The sequence below is a fragment of the Hemicordylus capensis genome, chromosome 5 (genome assembly GCF_027244095.1).
Source record: "Hemicordylus capensis ecotype Gifberg chromosome 5, rHemCap1.1.pri, whole genome shotgun sequence".
Classification (NCBI taxonomy): domain Eukaryota; kingdom Metazoa; phylum Chordata; class Lepidosauria; order Squamata; family Cordylidae; genus Hemicordylus; species Hemicordylus capensis.
The window spans coordinates 209,237,320-209,252,704 of NC_069661.1; the positions used below are offsets into that span (position 1 = coordinate 209,237,320).

The 15,385-nt window shown below is 41.7% G+C and overlaps 1 protein-coding gene across 1 annotated transcript in view; it reads right to left on the reverse strand.

Moving 5' to 3' along the window:
• The window catches only part of LOC128327820 (sodium-coupled monocarboxylate transporter 1-like), a 101,715-nt gene that overhangs the window by 78,491 nt on the left and 7,839 nt on the right, over positions 1 to 15,385 (reverse strand). The window contains exons 3-6 of the mRNA XM_053257088.1: positions 9,766 to 9,817; positions 9,258 to 9,325; positions 8,016 to 8,170; positions 769 to 909 (exon numbers count right to left, since the gene is read on the reverse strand). Of these exons, the coding sequence (XP_053113063.1) occupies positions 769 to 909; positions 8,016 to 8,170; positions 9,258 to 9,325; positions 9,766 to 9,817 (416 nt within the window). The remainder of the gene's footprint in view (positions 1 to 768; positions 910 to 8,015; positions 8,171 to 9,257; positions 9,326 to 9,765; positions 9,818 to 15,385) is intronic.

The window sequence follows — 15,385 nt, forward strand, 5'->3', positions numbered from 1 at the left end:
CCCTGTCAGAATAAGAGCTTCTATGATAGCTTTTTAAAAGACCCGTAAGACACACCTGTTTTCTTTGGCTTTTAATTAAAATTAATTTTAAATTCTTTGTTTTTATTCTGTGAAAATGTTTTAATTGTTTTAATTTTTATATTGTAATTTGGATTGTGCACACCGCCTAGAGATGTAAGTAAGTAAGTAAATAAATAAATAAATAAAATCTATGCAAAATGACCCTGGGTCTCATCTGCTAATGAAAGGTATTTGCTGGAGTAAATATTATAGCTAAACCAAATACTGATTATCTCATTATTTAAAAAAATTTCAAGCAGAAAACATATGGAAATACCTTTCATTATTATACTGTATGACCAATTGCTGGCTGACATTCATATTAAGTTACTCAGTAGAACTACTCAAGAGTTAATCTAAAGGACTACTCAGGATAAATTTAGTTTTGATGTCAGTCACTAAGTTTTAGCAAATATTTTACTTTAAAGGAATAAAACTTTTGTAAAGAACAGATCCCACTAAATGGCAAAGTAAACAATCACTCAAATCCAGCAAGCGTGATCTGTGTACAGAAACAGCTTTTGTTGTGCAGATCTCCTTTCTGATTTAGCTTCATGTTCAAATATGTGCTGCCTCAAGAACAAAACATCATATCCAGCACTCATAGATCAAAGCATGCATGCTCTCACATAGGAGAATATGTGCAGTCCATTACTGCACATGAGGATCACTGGATTGGGTCAATGAATTTACAACATGTGAACTTACAGTTTTGCATGAACTAGTGATTTGCAAGCAAGGTATCGCTGAACTTGAGACTGATTTACTCCATATATGCCAAGCCAAGTAAAAGTGCCACCAATTAAGAGTGTCCAGAAAGTATGTCTTTGCAAAGGGTTTGGGTTAAAGCTAAGTGGAAGAGAGAGAGAGAAAACTTTAAACTCTTGTCACTGAAAGAGCGCAAGACTTCAGTAGAGGAAAAGGGGAATTTTGAATTTACCAATACATTCCTATTCTTCTTAATGCAAATAAGGTAATCTGTCCTTTGGCAACTCCTCCTCTTGGTAACAGATAGGGTCCTCAAACACTGACATCATCTACAAGAAGAGGCTCCTGCCTTGCTGAATCCATGATACAGAAGTGTATAAATCCCTCTTAATCATTAAGTGTTTTTTAAAAAACAACCACACTGCAACTACAACATAGCCACTTAAACCCATGAACGGAAAGAAAATGGGGTAAATGGACAGAAAAACTTTCGGTTTCTGGCTTAACTATTGCCTTTTTCTGTAGATTCCTTGCAGCACTGTAGGACTTAATCTAACTCTCTTTTATCAGCTAGGGTAAGTAAATAGAGTTAAAACCAATATTTCCCCTTTTTATTTACTTGGCTCCTCTTCTTTATGTATGTCAATACACCTACCTTTTGGTTAGTTAAACTGATGTGTTCTGCTCTGGATAGATTCTAATCAATCTTATCTCACCCCATGTCAATGCCTTGGTCTCCTTAGTTAAGCAATTACAGATGTGTGCGCTTTAGAGTAAGCTAGGTCGGAAAAGAATGAAAATGGAAGAGTTGGACCTCAGCCCTACAGTTTTTTAACACAGTAGATGGTGGCAGATATTGATTCTTTAAGTATTATATGATGGATTTAGTCCCAGTGGCAAAACTAGACACCCATCTAATTTAGCTTACCTAGTGACCCTTAGCATGACATGGTAAGAAATGGACTATGCAAACTACTTCAGTGACGTCACACAGTCACAGCTAACCTTCAGACACATCCAACAGAACTTCTCTTTCTGTAAAACCCTTCTAACAAAAGCACCCTTAATAATTAGTTAAACTATTAAAGTATGATCTGAGGACCAATGTACTTGGTCCGCAAATATCTTCTGCAGAAGATCTAAACCAAAAGCAAGGCAACCCAGACACAATCTATGTCACTCCTATTCTTTCAGGTTGATAGGATTTGGACAAAAAGAGAAATAAATGGATCCCCGTTCCTTATGAAACGAGGAATTCACTTTTGGGATAAAGGAATAATCAAATAAACAAGTTGCTCACCTGTAACTATTGATCTGGAGGAGATCCGTTGTATTCATAATAATGAATACACCCACTTCGCCCAGCACATGCTCCGTGCATTTGTTGAAAATGGTGGTTGGGAGAGTCACCTCTTTAGTTTCTTGCAGACCGCTGAGTGCAGTCGATCTGATGCATTTCTAGTAAGAAAGCCCACTTTAAGTTCTTCATGGCTTTACTGCTGCAGGGATGGCTTGGGAGGGTCTTATTACTACAACGGATCATCTCCAGATCAACAGATGAGCAACCTGTTTATCTGGATCGTGATCTGTTGCATTCATAATATAATGGGTGGTTATATTTAGCCTCTTTAGAGGTTTTAGCCTCTGGTGGTGGGTCCAGTAAAGCCTCAGCTATGGCAACACCCTTTTCAATACACTTCTCCCAAATTCAGCCTGTCTTGCCATCCTCAAGTCAATGGCATAATGCTTGATGAATGGCTGTTGAGATGACCATGTTGCTGCTGAGCAGATATCAGCCATCTGTATACCTGACAGATGTGCTGCAGATGTAGCATAAGCCCTTGTCAAATGTGCCGTAATGGTGTGTGGAGGATCAATTCCCTGCTGCTTGTAGGCACATACAATCAGTTCCACCAACCAATGGGCCAACCTTTGACGGGATATAGAGAGGCCAGTACTCCTTCCTTTATAGCAGTGGTTCTCAACGTGTGGGTCCCCAGATGTTGCTGAACTACAACTCCCAGCATCCCTAACCAAAGGCCAATGGGGCTAGGGATGCTGGGAGTTGTAGTTCAGCAACATCTGGGGACCCACACGTTGAGAACCACTGCTTTATAGGCTACAAATAGCCTCTTCATTCTCCTTATTGTCTTTGTCTTCTTCAGATAGTATAGGAGAGCACGGCAGACATCTAGGGAATGCAACACCCTCTCTACAGCTGTCTCTGGTTTCTGGAAGAAGGTTGGTAATATAATCTCTTGGTTTAAATGAAAGTCCAAAATAATTTTTGGATGGAAATTAGGATTTAAACCGCATGACAACCTTGTGAGGGTAGAACTGAGTGTCAAAGCTGTCAACTCACTCACATGCTTGGCTGTAGTGATCGCTATCAAGAATGCAACTATAAGAGTGAGCAGCTTCAATGTTGCATGCTCCAGCGGCTCAAATGGAGCTTCCGTTAGCACTGACAGCACCAATGATAAACTCTAAGGCTCTATTGGTCATTTAATAGGGGGATATAGATTAAGTCCCTTCATGAAACGTTTACACTCGGGAAGACGGAACACAGTTGTTCCATCCCACCCCTTGTGCTCTGAAGAAATGGCTGCCAGATGGTATTTTAACGATACGTTGGCCAGGCCCTTCATTTTTAAGAAGGTCATGTATAGGAGTACTTGTTTCACCATTACCCTTAACGGACGGAAATCTTTTTTCTTTGCATGGTTAGCAAAATGTCTCCACTTGCTCCTTGCAACATATAGACAGACGCCTATTGTTCAATAGTATTTTCTTTAAAAGCTGACCTTCCAAGCAGTTATCCGTAGAATTCTTGTATCTGGATGCAGCACCTTTTCTCCTTCCTGAACCAGTAGATCTGGGACAAGAGGAAATCTGTAATAGTTTACCCATGCAAGACGAAACAGTGGAGCAAACCACAGTTGTCTCGGCCACCATGGTGTCAACAGTATGCATGTTGCGTTTTCTCTCAGAATCTGTGCTAGGACACGGTTGAGTATCGGCTGTGGTGGGTGAAGGTTGTAGCAGAAATCTGGGCTATTAGGCCTCAAATCCCTGATGAGAAAGTGAACCAAAGTTACTGTTTAGGATGAACTGATTTTTGGAATGTGTGTTAAGGAGGGGTTTAGGGGAACAATGGGATTACTGTATTCTGAAAGAGCCTACATGAGTAGTTGTCTAAAAGAACCATGATTGATCCTTCTGGTAGGGGGATGCTCAGTTTACAAGAGCCTATGTATAACTAGATATTAACATAAGGATAAGAATGAGTATATAATATGTCACCACCATTTTGTGGGGTTCTTCACCCATCACCTGCATGTGTTAGGTGAAGGCCCGGCCGTGATTCTCATTATGTAATAGAGTGCTTTGAATCTTATGTTAATATCTAGTTATACAGGTGAAACTCGGAAAATTAGAATATCGTGCAAAAGTCCATTAATTTCAGTAATGCAAATTAAAAGGTGAAACTGATATATGAGACAGACGCATTACATGCAAAGCGAGATAAGTCAAGCCTTAATTTGTTATAATTGTGATGATCATGGCGTACAGCTCATGAAAACCCCAAATCCACAATCCCAGAAAATTAGAATATTACATGGAACCAAGAAGACAAGGATTGAAGAACAGAACAATATCGGAACTCTGAAAAGTATACAGTGTACTGTGCTTGATTGGGCAGCAAACTCGCCTGACCTGACCCCATAGAGAATCTATGGGGCATTGCCAAGAGAAGGATGAGAGACATGAGACCAAACAATGCAGAATTGCTGAAGGCGGCTAATGAAGAATCCTGGTCTTCCATAATACCTCATCAGTGCCACAGGCTGATAGCATCCATGCCACGCCGCATTGAGGCAGTAATTGCTGCAAAAGGGGCCCAAACCAAGTACTGAATACATATGCATGCTTATACTTTTTAGAGGTCCGATATTGTTCTATTCTACAATCCTTGTCTTCTTGGTTCCATGTAATATTCTAATTTTCTGAGATTGTGGATTTGGGGTTTTCATGAGCTGTACGCCATGATCATCACAATTATAACAAATTAAGGCTTGACTTATCTCGCTTTGCATGTAATGCGTCTGTCTCATATATCAGTTTCACCTTTTAATTTGCATTACTGAAATTAATGGACTTTTGAACGATATTCTAATTTTCCGAGTTTCACCTGTAGATAGGGTCTTGTAAACTAAGCATCCCACCCCCCACAGAACCAATCATGGTTCTTCTAGACAAGATACATTATGGTCTCAACTACACATGTAGGCAATTTCAGAGTAAACCTCCTGCAGAAGCACTTGTGTGGTCTTGGCGTATCTCAAGCCTGAGAATGATGGTAGAGTCTTGAACTCTATTGCATACCCAGTCTGTATTATTTTGAGTACCCATTGATCTGATGCTATGTTTTGCCATGCTTGTGCATGGCTTGCCAACCAGATGGTGCTGTTGGCAACTACAAAGCAGAGGTTGGGCTTTTCTTTCTAGTTGAACCGAGGAGTTATCACCGAGGTATAAACGCATAGGCGGTCAAACAGAAACTGAAGAGGTGATGCCCCCAACCACCATTTTCAACGAATGCACAGAGCATGTGCTGGGCGGAGTGGGCGTCTTGAGGAGCTAGTTAGTCTGCCCATGAGATCCCTGCGCAGGCGCAGAACCCATTATATTATGAATGGAACGGATCACGATCCAGATCAGATAATTACTTTCTTGTCCTTGTCAATTACAGAGTTTCTTACTGACAACAAAAATTAGGGGGGGAAACAATAACACTATTTTAAAGGTCAACTCCTTAACATAAGACGAACAGCAGTCATCATCTCAAATGGTGGGCAACTAAAATGATAAGTAGTTAAGCAGCCAGAGCAGAAACCTAGATTTCATCACTCGATTAAGCAAAACTATGCTTTTAAAGAATCATTTGGCATGAGGATGCTCTGAAAGAGATTTGAGACCTTGGTACAGTAAAATGAGTTGTATCCAAAGAAAATAAATCCTAACTAAGCACGATTGAAATCCATGAGATAAAACAGCCATAACTAAATTAAGCGCCATTTATTTCAATGGTATTTAGCATGATTAGCTTTTTTAATAATGTGACCCAATGGAAGCAATAGACAACAATTGATTGATTGATGATTGATTAAGTGTCATCAAGTTGGTGTTGACTCTTAGCAACCACATAGATCAGAGTTTCTTAACCTTGAGCCCCCAGATGTTGATGGACTACAACTCCCAGAATCCGCAGCCACAATGGACATGGCTGGGGATTCTGGGAGTTGTAGTCCATCAACATCTGAGGGCCCAAGGTTAAGAAACCCTGACATAGATAGATTCTCTTTAGGATGATCTGTCTTCAACTTGACAACAATTACCACCTAATAAAATTAGTGCTGAGCCCCTTCTTCAGTCCTGCATATAGAAATGCTAAAACTTCCAAAGATGGTGTTCATAGTTCATAAAGGCAAACAAAATTATGGCACTAAATACATCATTTGTACTTCCAAGGTGCCCTGCACACATCATATTAAAATAGCAGTCACTAGGAGGCCTGCTCAGGATCAGAACAACTAACTTGTAGGGAGGAGACATTTCTTTCCCCTCATGCCATGGTTCTTATGAAAACCCTCCTCCAAAGTTTCAAAACAATCCCCTCCATCAGCATCAATAGAAGCTTCCCTCCCGGAGCACATAGCAGTTGGTGGGGGTGGGGGTGCAGGCACTTGCAAGTAGAAAGGGTTAAATGCCTCCTCCCAACAACCACAATCCTGATTAGGGGCTCCCATAGCTGCTATCAATGAGGACAAAAACAGTGCAAACACAAATGATGCTATTAGCATCATGTCTTGTTTTACCCTTGTTCTCCTTGGTGAACCACATCTGGGAAGTCATCCATGTGGCTTAATATAACTTTATCACTGAAGGCTTCAGAGAGACCAACAAGGTAAATAAAAGCGCTTCAGAGCATCTGAACAATTCAGCTGAACTTATTTGCCTTCTACCATATCGCATCATTTGTCCATCTACCTCAGTATTGTCAACATTGACTGGCAGCAGCTCTCCAGGGGTCTTTCCCAGCCCTCCTATATGCAAAGCATATTCTCTGCAACTGAGCTACACCCATCTTGTTCTGAATCTTAATCTTCAAGTTGTTGGGCATATGTTCCCCAAAAGAGGGACCAGACTATACAACAAGCTCAGATGCCTGGTATTCAAAGATCTCTGAACCTGGAGGTAGCCTATAGCCATCAAGATTAATAGGCAATAGGCAAGATAAACACTGAATCTCTAACAGCTGGCCAGAGGAGGGCAGTAATTAAGCCAAGGACTATAAATGAACCGGCAGGCAGTGAGCAAACTCCTGGAAGCAACGCATCGGTTGAGCTTGCTGCATCTCCAGCCTTCTGTTATGTGGAATCCCCCGGCTTTGTGATCGGACTCCTGAGTTCCTGGCTTCTCCTGCTGGTAACCTGATTCTGAACCAGGCTTTGGATAGCTTCCCCCGGGCCGGACTGCTGGAGGAGGCTCATCGACAGCCTGTAAATCTCCCTCTGTGTTGTCTTGGACTCAGGGCTCAGGACGTTTGGAATCCGGTGAGCGACCTGGGTCTCGAGGGGACAGTGTGGACAGGGTACTCGGTAGTAACATCCCTTGCTAACTTGGCAAAGAGGCATCTTTTACGTGATGATTCCTTTATTTAGCAGGGGGAGAGTAACATTTTGCTCCATAACTCCACTTCTACAAGGGCTAGAGCTTAGCTTTTTTAAAAAAATGAAAGCTGGGGATCTGTTTTAGGGTTAGGAAATGGTAACCTTGAATCCCCATTGTTTCCTATGGCGGAAATGTTCAAAAGCAGTAAAAACTTCAAAAAAAATTAAAAATCAACCAAGTGTCTCACTGCCTTGAAATTTGGGTGGTAGGTGGCACCCAAGGAGTCCTACCCACCAACCAAATTTGATGCCCCTAGGACCTTGTTAAGTGGTCCAAATCTGTCCAAATACAAATTGAATCTGGGGTGATTTGGAGGGGTTAGATTTGGATACAAAACAAATCGGGGTGATTTGTTTGGGGCACAAATCAAATCCAAAAAATTGATTTGTGCACATCCCTACTCCAGTGTGGAGTTGTGCCACTAATTGCACCAATTTAAATTTGCAAGCATTTTTTAAAAAAACTTTTAAATTTCTGAGGTTACATTGCTGCCTAAGCAAATGTTCACTTACTCCCAGATGTCCAGTCTCCCTCCATCGCGAGCATCATTTATAATAGGAGCGATTCCTCCTTTCAGTTCAGCAGTCCTTATAATCACTGATATAAAACCAGATATCATCATCAGAAACTGGAAAACATCTGTCCAGATTACTGCCTTTAGGCCTCCCTATTTGGAAACAGCAAATACAGTGTAAAATAAAATATCAATTGCATCTAATTGCATATACAGAACCTGATTATAAGGGATTGCTTTCATTTTTACATAAGAAAAGCACTGCTGGATCAGGCCCAAGGCCTATCTAGTCCAGCAATCCTGTTCCTAGATACCTCTGGGAAGCCCACAGGCAAGACCTGAGGGTACGCCTTCTCTCCTACTGCTACTCCCCTACAACTGGTATTTAGAGGCATCTTGCCTCTGAGGCTGGAGGTGGCCTATAAGCCTCAGACTAGTAGCCATTGATAGCTACTGGCTAGACTCCACTTCCTACGTCCTTCTTCAAATATAATCCCACTGATTACAAAACAAATAGCATAAACATACAGTTCACAGCAGAGAACGAAGTTAAAAGAAATGCTGAACTTCTGTTTGTATTCCAGTTCAAAACTGAAGCTCAGCCATTTTGGTTTTCTTTCAGTTTAAACAAAATAATATATTAAGGTAAACATTTTCTAAATTGCATGGTAGATTTCCTTCTGAAACATACACTCTTGTTTCAGCAGGTGGGTGGGGGGTGATGCGGGGAAGCCCTTCAGAAATAAATCGTTGAACTTGGCTCTACAGCATTAAATATATAACGTTTTCCTCACAGATGAATGCAATAATCATCTCTTATGAACCCTTCTGTCCCAATACAGGAGTCAGAGAATTTCCTTTCCTTTGAATGAGTGTAATCTTGAGAAGGATAAAACACATATACAGACTTTCCTATATGCAAATTTTATTATAGATATAGATATGCAATTGCAACTGTATATCCATAAGACAGTTTTTTTAAGAAAACACAACAGTTATATATTCTTCCTCTGTGTGGCAGAGCTAGGATCACGAACCGAGAATTCACAGTTTTCACCAAACAATAATCTCAAAGCTCCTTTAGTGGAAGCACAAATTTGTATAAAAACTTTGTAGCAAAACAAAATAGGGAGATATATCTACATTGAAAGCTCAACATGATATTGCTTTATAACCTTACAGTAATAAAAAGGTTAAGACAAAATTTGTTTTTTTTAAATGATCAAGAAAATTAACATACCAGTGTACAATAGAAAGTACAGACTATTCCTGTTGCAACAACAGATCCCCACAACTGAAATCCTGTAACTGAAAAATGGAAGAATACATAGCTTTTTGAAACATCTCTAGAGATACAAGCAGAAGGAATATCTTTAAAATAAGCAATTAATGCAAAGTCTAGAAAAATGCATATAACATGCTCATCATCACATTTGTTAATCTGAAGCCTGTAATGACAGGCCATTTCCAGAGTAACATGATGGTGAAGAGGAAACATACTCTAGTAAGGCTTCAGAGACAGACACACACAGCAGGGTAAATGAAAGAGTAATTTGACTTTAAAATTCACATGCTGCTTGTAACTGTTATAGCCACAAGACATTTCACAAAAGCAAACCTCCTACAGAAGTCAGCCCACATTTTGTTACACTACATGAAAAACCTATTATTCATTATCTATCTTTTCCTTGATTATTATTTGGGGGGGGGGCAGCAGGGTGTTAAATGATAGAATATATTCACATTACCTTGATTCAAAGCCAGGGATGGAGAATATATAACAATTCCAGTGTATAATACCTGGAAAGATGGAACAAACAGGCACATGAAATAAAACAGTCCATCAAAGAATAATTTGTTCTACACCAATTTACAATAATTTAAACATGAAATAGCACCTATTGTTGGGTCAGTTCATCATGATAAGAGTTAGCTTTTAAACGTCAAGGGCTCCCCTTCATGCAGAACTGAAGGGCAAATAGGTGCTACAACAAAGTAACTGCTTTGAGAGACCCTAGATAGCAGATATAAGACAAAATGTATTGAAAAGTAAATTAAAAACCAAACACACTAGGAGGGCTGCTCAACTTTGGCCTCCTGCAGATGTTGGCCTACAACTCCCATAATCCCTGGCTATTGGCCACTGTGGCTGGGGATCATGGGAGTTGTAGTCTAAAAACAGCTTGGGGGGCCTAAATTGAGCAGGCCTGGTGTAGAACCTCAAAGAGAATCAGGATTTACTCCACCTGAGTAACCTGAACCTTAGAAGTAACCATGGCACTGAGATTCTTTCTTCAAAAAGAGCAAGCCCTTAAAAGAATAGAGAGCCCATCCCTGAACCACTTAAAACTTCCTGCCAAGTCCTTCCAGAACTCAGTGGCTGGCATCCAGAAGAAATCATTTCTGAGTAGGCCTATTGAAATTAAGTAGTCCTTTAGAGTAATTATTGAGTGGTTACACTGAATCTGCATGTCAGACAGTAACCAGTTATTCCAAGCAAAATCTACATTTGTTAGACTTCACCCTTTCACATCATACACTTTGAGGAATGGATATGAGCGTCTTTTTATTTTCTACAATAAGAAAAGTTTCATCATAACTATCCTCTATAAGAATTCCCTAGAGTGTGCGCCCGTGTTGCCCGTGTCTTTTTCGGCAGTTCTGAGCATGCGCGGAGCGCATGCTCAGAACTGCCGAAAAAGATACGGCCGCCCAGACACGGGCGGCCATGTTGGCTAAGATTAAGGGCCAAACCGGCCCATGTATCTGCCCCCGCGGCCCCACCCACCCAGCTGTTTTTTTATCAAACCCCCCCCCCCCCCGATTAAGGGCCAAATCGGCCCAGGCTCTTGCCCCCGCGGCTTCCGCCGCCAACCGCCCACCCTCCCAGCTGCCGAGACCTCCTTACCCATAGCCCCGGACCACGTCCTTCGCTTGATCACATTATCTATTTACAGAAGGAGAGAAGAGCTCGCATGCAGAGCTCCTCTCTCTTTAAAGCCTCTTCCCTAACTGGCGCTATGGACGCAATAGGCTAATAGGTCAGCGGAGGGAGGGGAAATGGCGGAGGGGGGCCAGGAGCGCCGTTACTAGCGCCCGTTATTCAATGGGCCGAAATTCACGTACATTAATATTAGGGTTTATAGCAATGTTTTCCAAACTGCTTATCAACATAGTATTCAAGTTAAACCTGTCCATATGCAAAATGTAGGACAACAGAAGGAAGATTTATTCACATCTTATCTCCTATTAACCATCCCTAAGCCCATAATTTTAGTATCATCTATCATGAGAGGCCAGAAAGAGACACAGACTTGTGATGATAGCAGACTTTTTTTCTGTAGCTATACAGGCGGTCCTCATTATTCCTGGAGGCTCTGTTCTCGCCTACAGACGTGAATATGGAAACAGTGAATAATGAAACCTTAACTCTATGGGAACTGGAGGATTCCTAACGAGAAACCGGGTCTCAAGGACCAGTCTGGGATACATGAAACCAGGTTGTCAGAACCGCAGGTGACAAGGGCCACCTGTAATCAGTACACTTGTAGTGCAGACAGTGGCCTATATGTTACAGAGGCTTAGGAGGGCAGGCAGAGCAAGAGCTCCACCTTCACCAGGAGCCCTTCAAGGCTTGCCTTGCAACACAATGGGAGAAGGATAAGGACACAAATTTCACTTCTATGCTCCCTACAAAAGCCCTTTTTGTTGCCAGGAATATATCCCTGGGGGCTGTGTGACCCTCAGGGACATATTTCTGACAACAAAAAGGACTTTTGCAAGAAGGGGAGAGAAGCAAAAATCACATCCTAATTCCCCTCCCCACATGCTGAAACAGCTACTCTGGGAAGAGCAGAAGGTTCCAGGTGTTGGAAGTGAAGGACTTTGTGCTGTCTCTTGTCTCAAAGACAGTGGAGGACAGACTAGTGAGTCAGAGGGCTAGAGGGTCAAGACACTGGTCATCTCTTCTCTACTGCTCTGACACTATCCCTTAGGAATGTAGATTGCTCCTCCCAGGGACTAACTTCCTTCCTTCCTGCTTTCCATTTCCTCTTCCCTTCTCTCTTCCTGTTCCTTCTACCTTGCAACATGCAAGCTCCTCTCCCCTGCACCATGTGTGCAGAGATGCAGAATCCATCTGCACCCAGCTAGATAAGAGATCCTAACTCCTCACTTTCCTTTCTAGAATGGAGTTCTCTAATAAATACCATTTATATTGATTTGAAACTATGAACTGGCTCCAAGTTACTTTACTCTCAGCATATACGCATGCCTAACTAAAATCTGCTGTGTTGTGCCTCTGTGCACTCTGCTATAATGAAAAAGAGTTTCTCTTACCAGAGAGAATTCCCAACACCAGGTTCCCTCCCTGGCTTCTCCAAGATAGGGCTGAAAGAGATTCCTGCCTGCAACCTTGGAGAAGCTGCTGCCCGTCTGTGTAGACAGTACTGAGCTAGATGGACCTAATGTCTGGCTTAGTATATGGCAGCTTCCTATGGAAGAAGAAGAACTGATAAGAACACTTATTAAAAGCCAGTTTAATTATAAAGCTAAGCAATTTACATAACCGCAAGGGCCACAGGTTATTTCCAGATAGGACAAATTTCAAACACTTTTACAACTATGGCAAATTAATTCCCTCCTATCAGTTAAATCTTCAAACAAGAACCCTGTTAATGATCACATGTTCAAAACAACAACAAACTCACTTGAGCTAGGAACTGTGATATGTCAGGTATAATCAGTGCAGAGCTCGCTACTTACTTTCAAACAATATAAGCTATACAAGAGGCTGCCTTATACCAACTCATAACATGGGTCCATCTAGCTCAGCATTGCCTACTAGCAGCAGCTCTCCAGGTTTTCATCAGACATGTATTTGCCAGCCCTAGCTGGAGATGCCCAGGACTCAAGATGGAACATGTGATTGTTCGATAAGCTGCAATCCCTCCCCTAGAACAAACTGACATTTTCAGGAATATCTCAGAAACACAAGAGCAGCCCTTTCTCCAAACCAAGAGCAGCCAGTCCTTGCCCCCCACCCACCGCAGCCTGTTCTCCGTACAGAAGCCACCCCTCCTAAGCAGTATTTGGTTGAGCAGAAGCCATCCACTATCCCAAAGTCCACTTACTGTGTTGGCCCACCCGCTCCTCTTTATCTTCCTTACCTAGGGTTTGGTACCTAGGGTACCAAAATGCTGGAGAAACAATGTGAATTAAGCCATGTCCTGGAAGGCACAACAAGCTGTGTCATTCTGATACACAATGAAGTCTACAAATGGCTGCATACACCATTAGGACCGTGAAGGACAACTTATTCTAAGGTTCAAGTCCTCTGAAAACTGAGGCCTTTGCTCTTATTTGCGCTATACTTTTTGTCCCTGGTATTCTGGGCAAGCAAAAGTTGAGGCTTCATTCTTACCTCAAGGTCAGGGGCGTATCTAGAGTAGGGCAGGCAGGGCACGTGCCGTGGGTGCCACTTGAAGGGGGGGGGCGCAAATTCTTAAAATTAATTTTTTTTAAAAAAAATGGCCACCCAAAACTAAATGGCCACTGCACATGCTAAAATGGCCTCTGTGAGGCCCTAGGCCATACCAGGCCTTGCAGAGGCCATCTGAGCATGCACGGTGGCCATTTTGTTTTCAGCAGCCATTAAAAAAAAAAAACCAATTATTTTTTAAAATGGCCACAGCACATGCTCAAATGGTCTTTGCAAGGCCCTAGAGGCCAGCGGTGGGAGGGGTAACCTTTGCAGATGCCCACCCTCCCACGGCCTATAGGAAGCGCCCCGAAGGGGCTACAGGTTAAAAAATAATAATTTAATATAATATAAGTCACTGTACACATTCAGTTTGGCACTATGTACAGAGAATCAGGGCTTGTGAATACTGAGCTGACGCTTAAGAGCTAGGATTGTATTCATTTGCTCTTACTTTGCTTCTTATGATAAGTGAGTAAAATGTGGCGTCTTAATAATATGGCTATTAATGGTGAGTTTGTCTTTGAATCAGTGTGAAATCCTTAGTATTAAGGCCCACTGGGAGTTTCTTGCTCTTTCTCTCTCATTTTAACTGTCTTTCTGAAAGACTAGAATATATTCCAAGCAGTGACACAGTTTACTCTGCATATCCTTTAATTATTTTCAGAGTATCTGGGAAAAGCCAAATTCTCCATTTATTTTTAAAACTTATGTAATAGTGATGCTACAATGCATAGTAGAGAATTAGACAGGCACTTCTGTTTAGTTTTCCAAGTACACCTCCACATAGTATTTGGGTATTTCATGAACCCCAGCATACTGAAATTTGTAGTTTTCCAGCATTTTTTGGTCTGGCTATGTCCACTGCTAAATAGTTTTTGAAATTTTAAAAGATTAACGAGCTTGGCTTATATTTTTCAGCTGATATTATAGTAAAGTTATCTAAAAGATGGGTGTCAGATGTTTGGACAAGGGGCGCAATTTCAGTGCTTGCCCTAGGCGCTATTTTCCCTAGATACACCTCTGCTCAAGGTAACTCAAAATAAATACTGTTAAGAAATAATTCCATATTTTGCAGACAGTCCTATAAACTTGAAGTTCATTCAGAGGTCCTTTTTAAAAAGTAGCAAGTAGGGGCTTTTCTGCAGAAATACATACTTTGCTTCCCTACACCTTTATCATTATCACGACATATATTGCCAACAGATCAAATTATGAGCTTCCTTTTCAACTCTCCCTTCATGCTTCAGGTTTGTTTTTGCTGTTTTAAACCCTGCTGCATAATTATCTGCTGAAGTAGTTGTTCGATGCTTCTTTTTCATTTTAAAGGGGTTTTTTTTACTCTTTAAAAGTTCTCAATGAAGATGTGAGAACTGGCTTTGCGACCAATACAATAGCCAACCAACCAGTCTTGCTTTGAGAAGAGAGAAAGCAACTTTGTGGTTAACATGAGGGGCTGCCAATCAGCTGCGTGTAAATCCAGCTTCCATTGGTGGGGGGAAGGGGGCCATTGTCATCATGAATGAGGCAAGTGAGTGGATTGTGTGGAGCTGAGAAGAGCAAGATTAGGACTGTGTTTTGGAGTGGGCACTCCCACCTCTCACAGGACAACCCAAGAGGTGGCAAAGCACTTATGTGGACAGACAAGCAATCTCTCACAAGCAGGTGCAGAGGCGGGAAAGCGCGGTTTAAAAACAGGTGCCCATTTTGAATAGCCAGCAGTGTGCAAAAGTGAGTTCATTGCAAGCACCCTCCCTCCCTCAGATCCACTTTTCCTGAACTATGGCCTGTCACCCTCAAAGGGGCTATGAGAGCTGTAGTTTTTTTAACCCATTCTCCTAATTGGACTGTTGGAATCAGAGGGTATCACTATCAGTGTTGGAGATTTC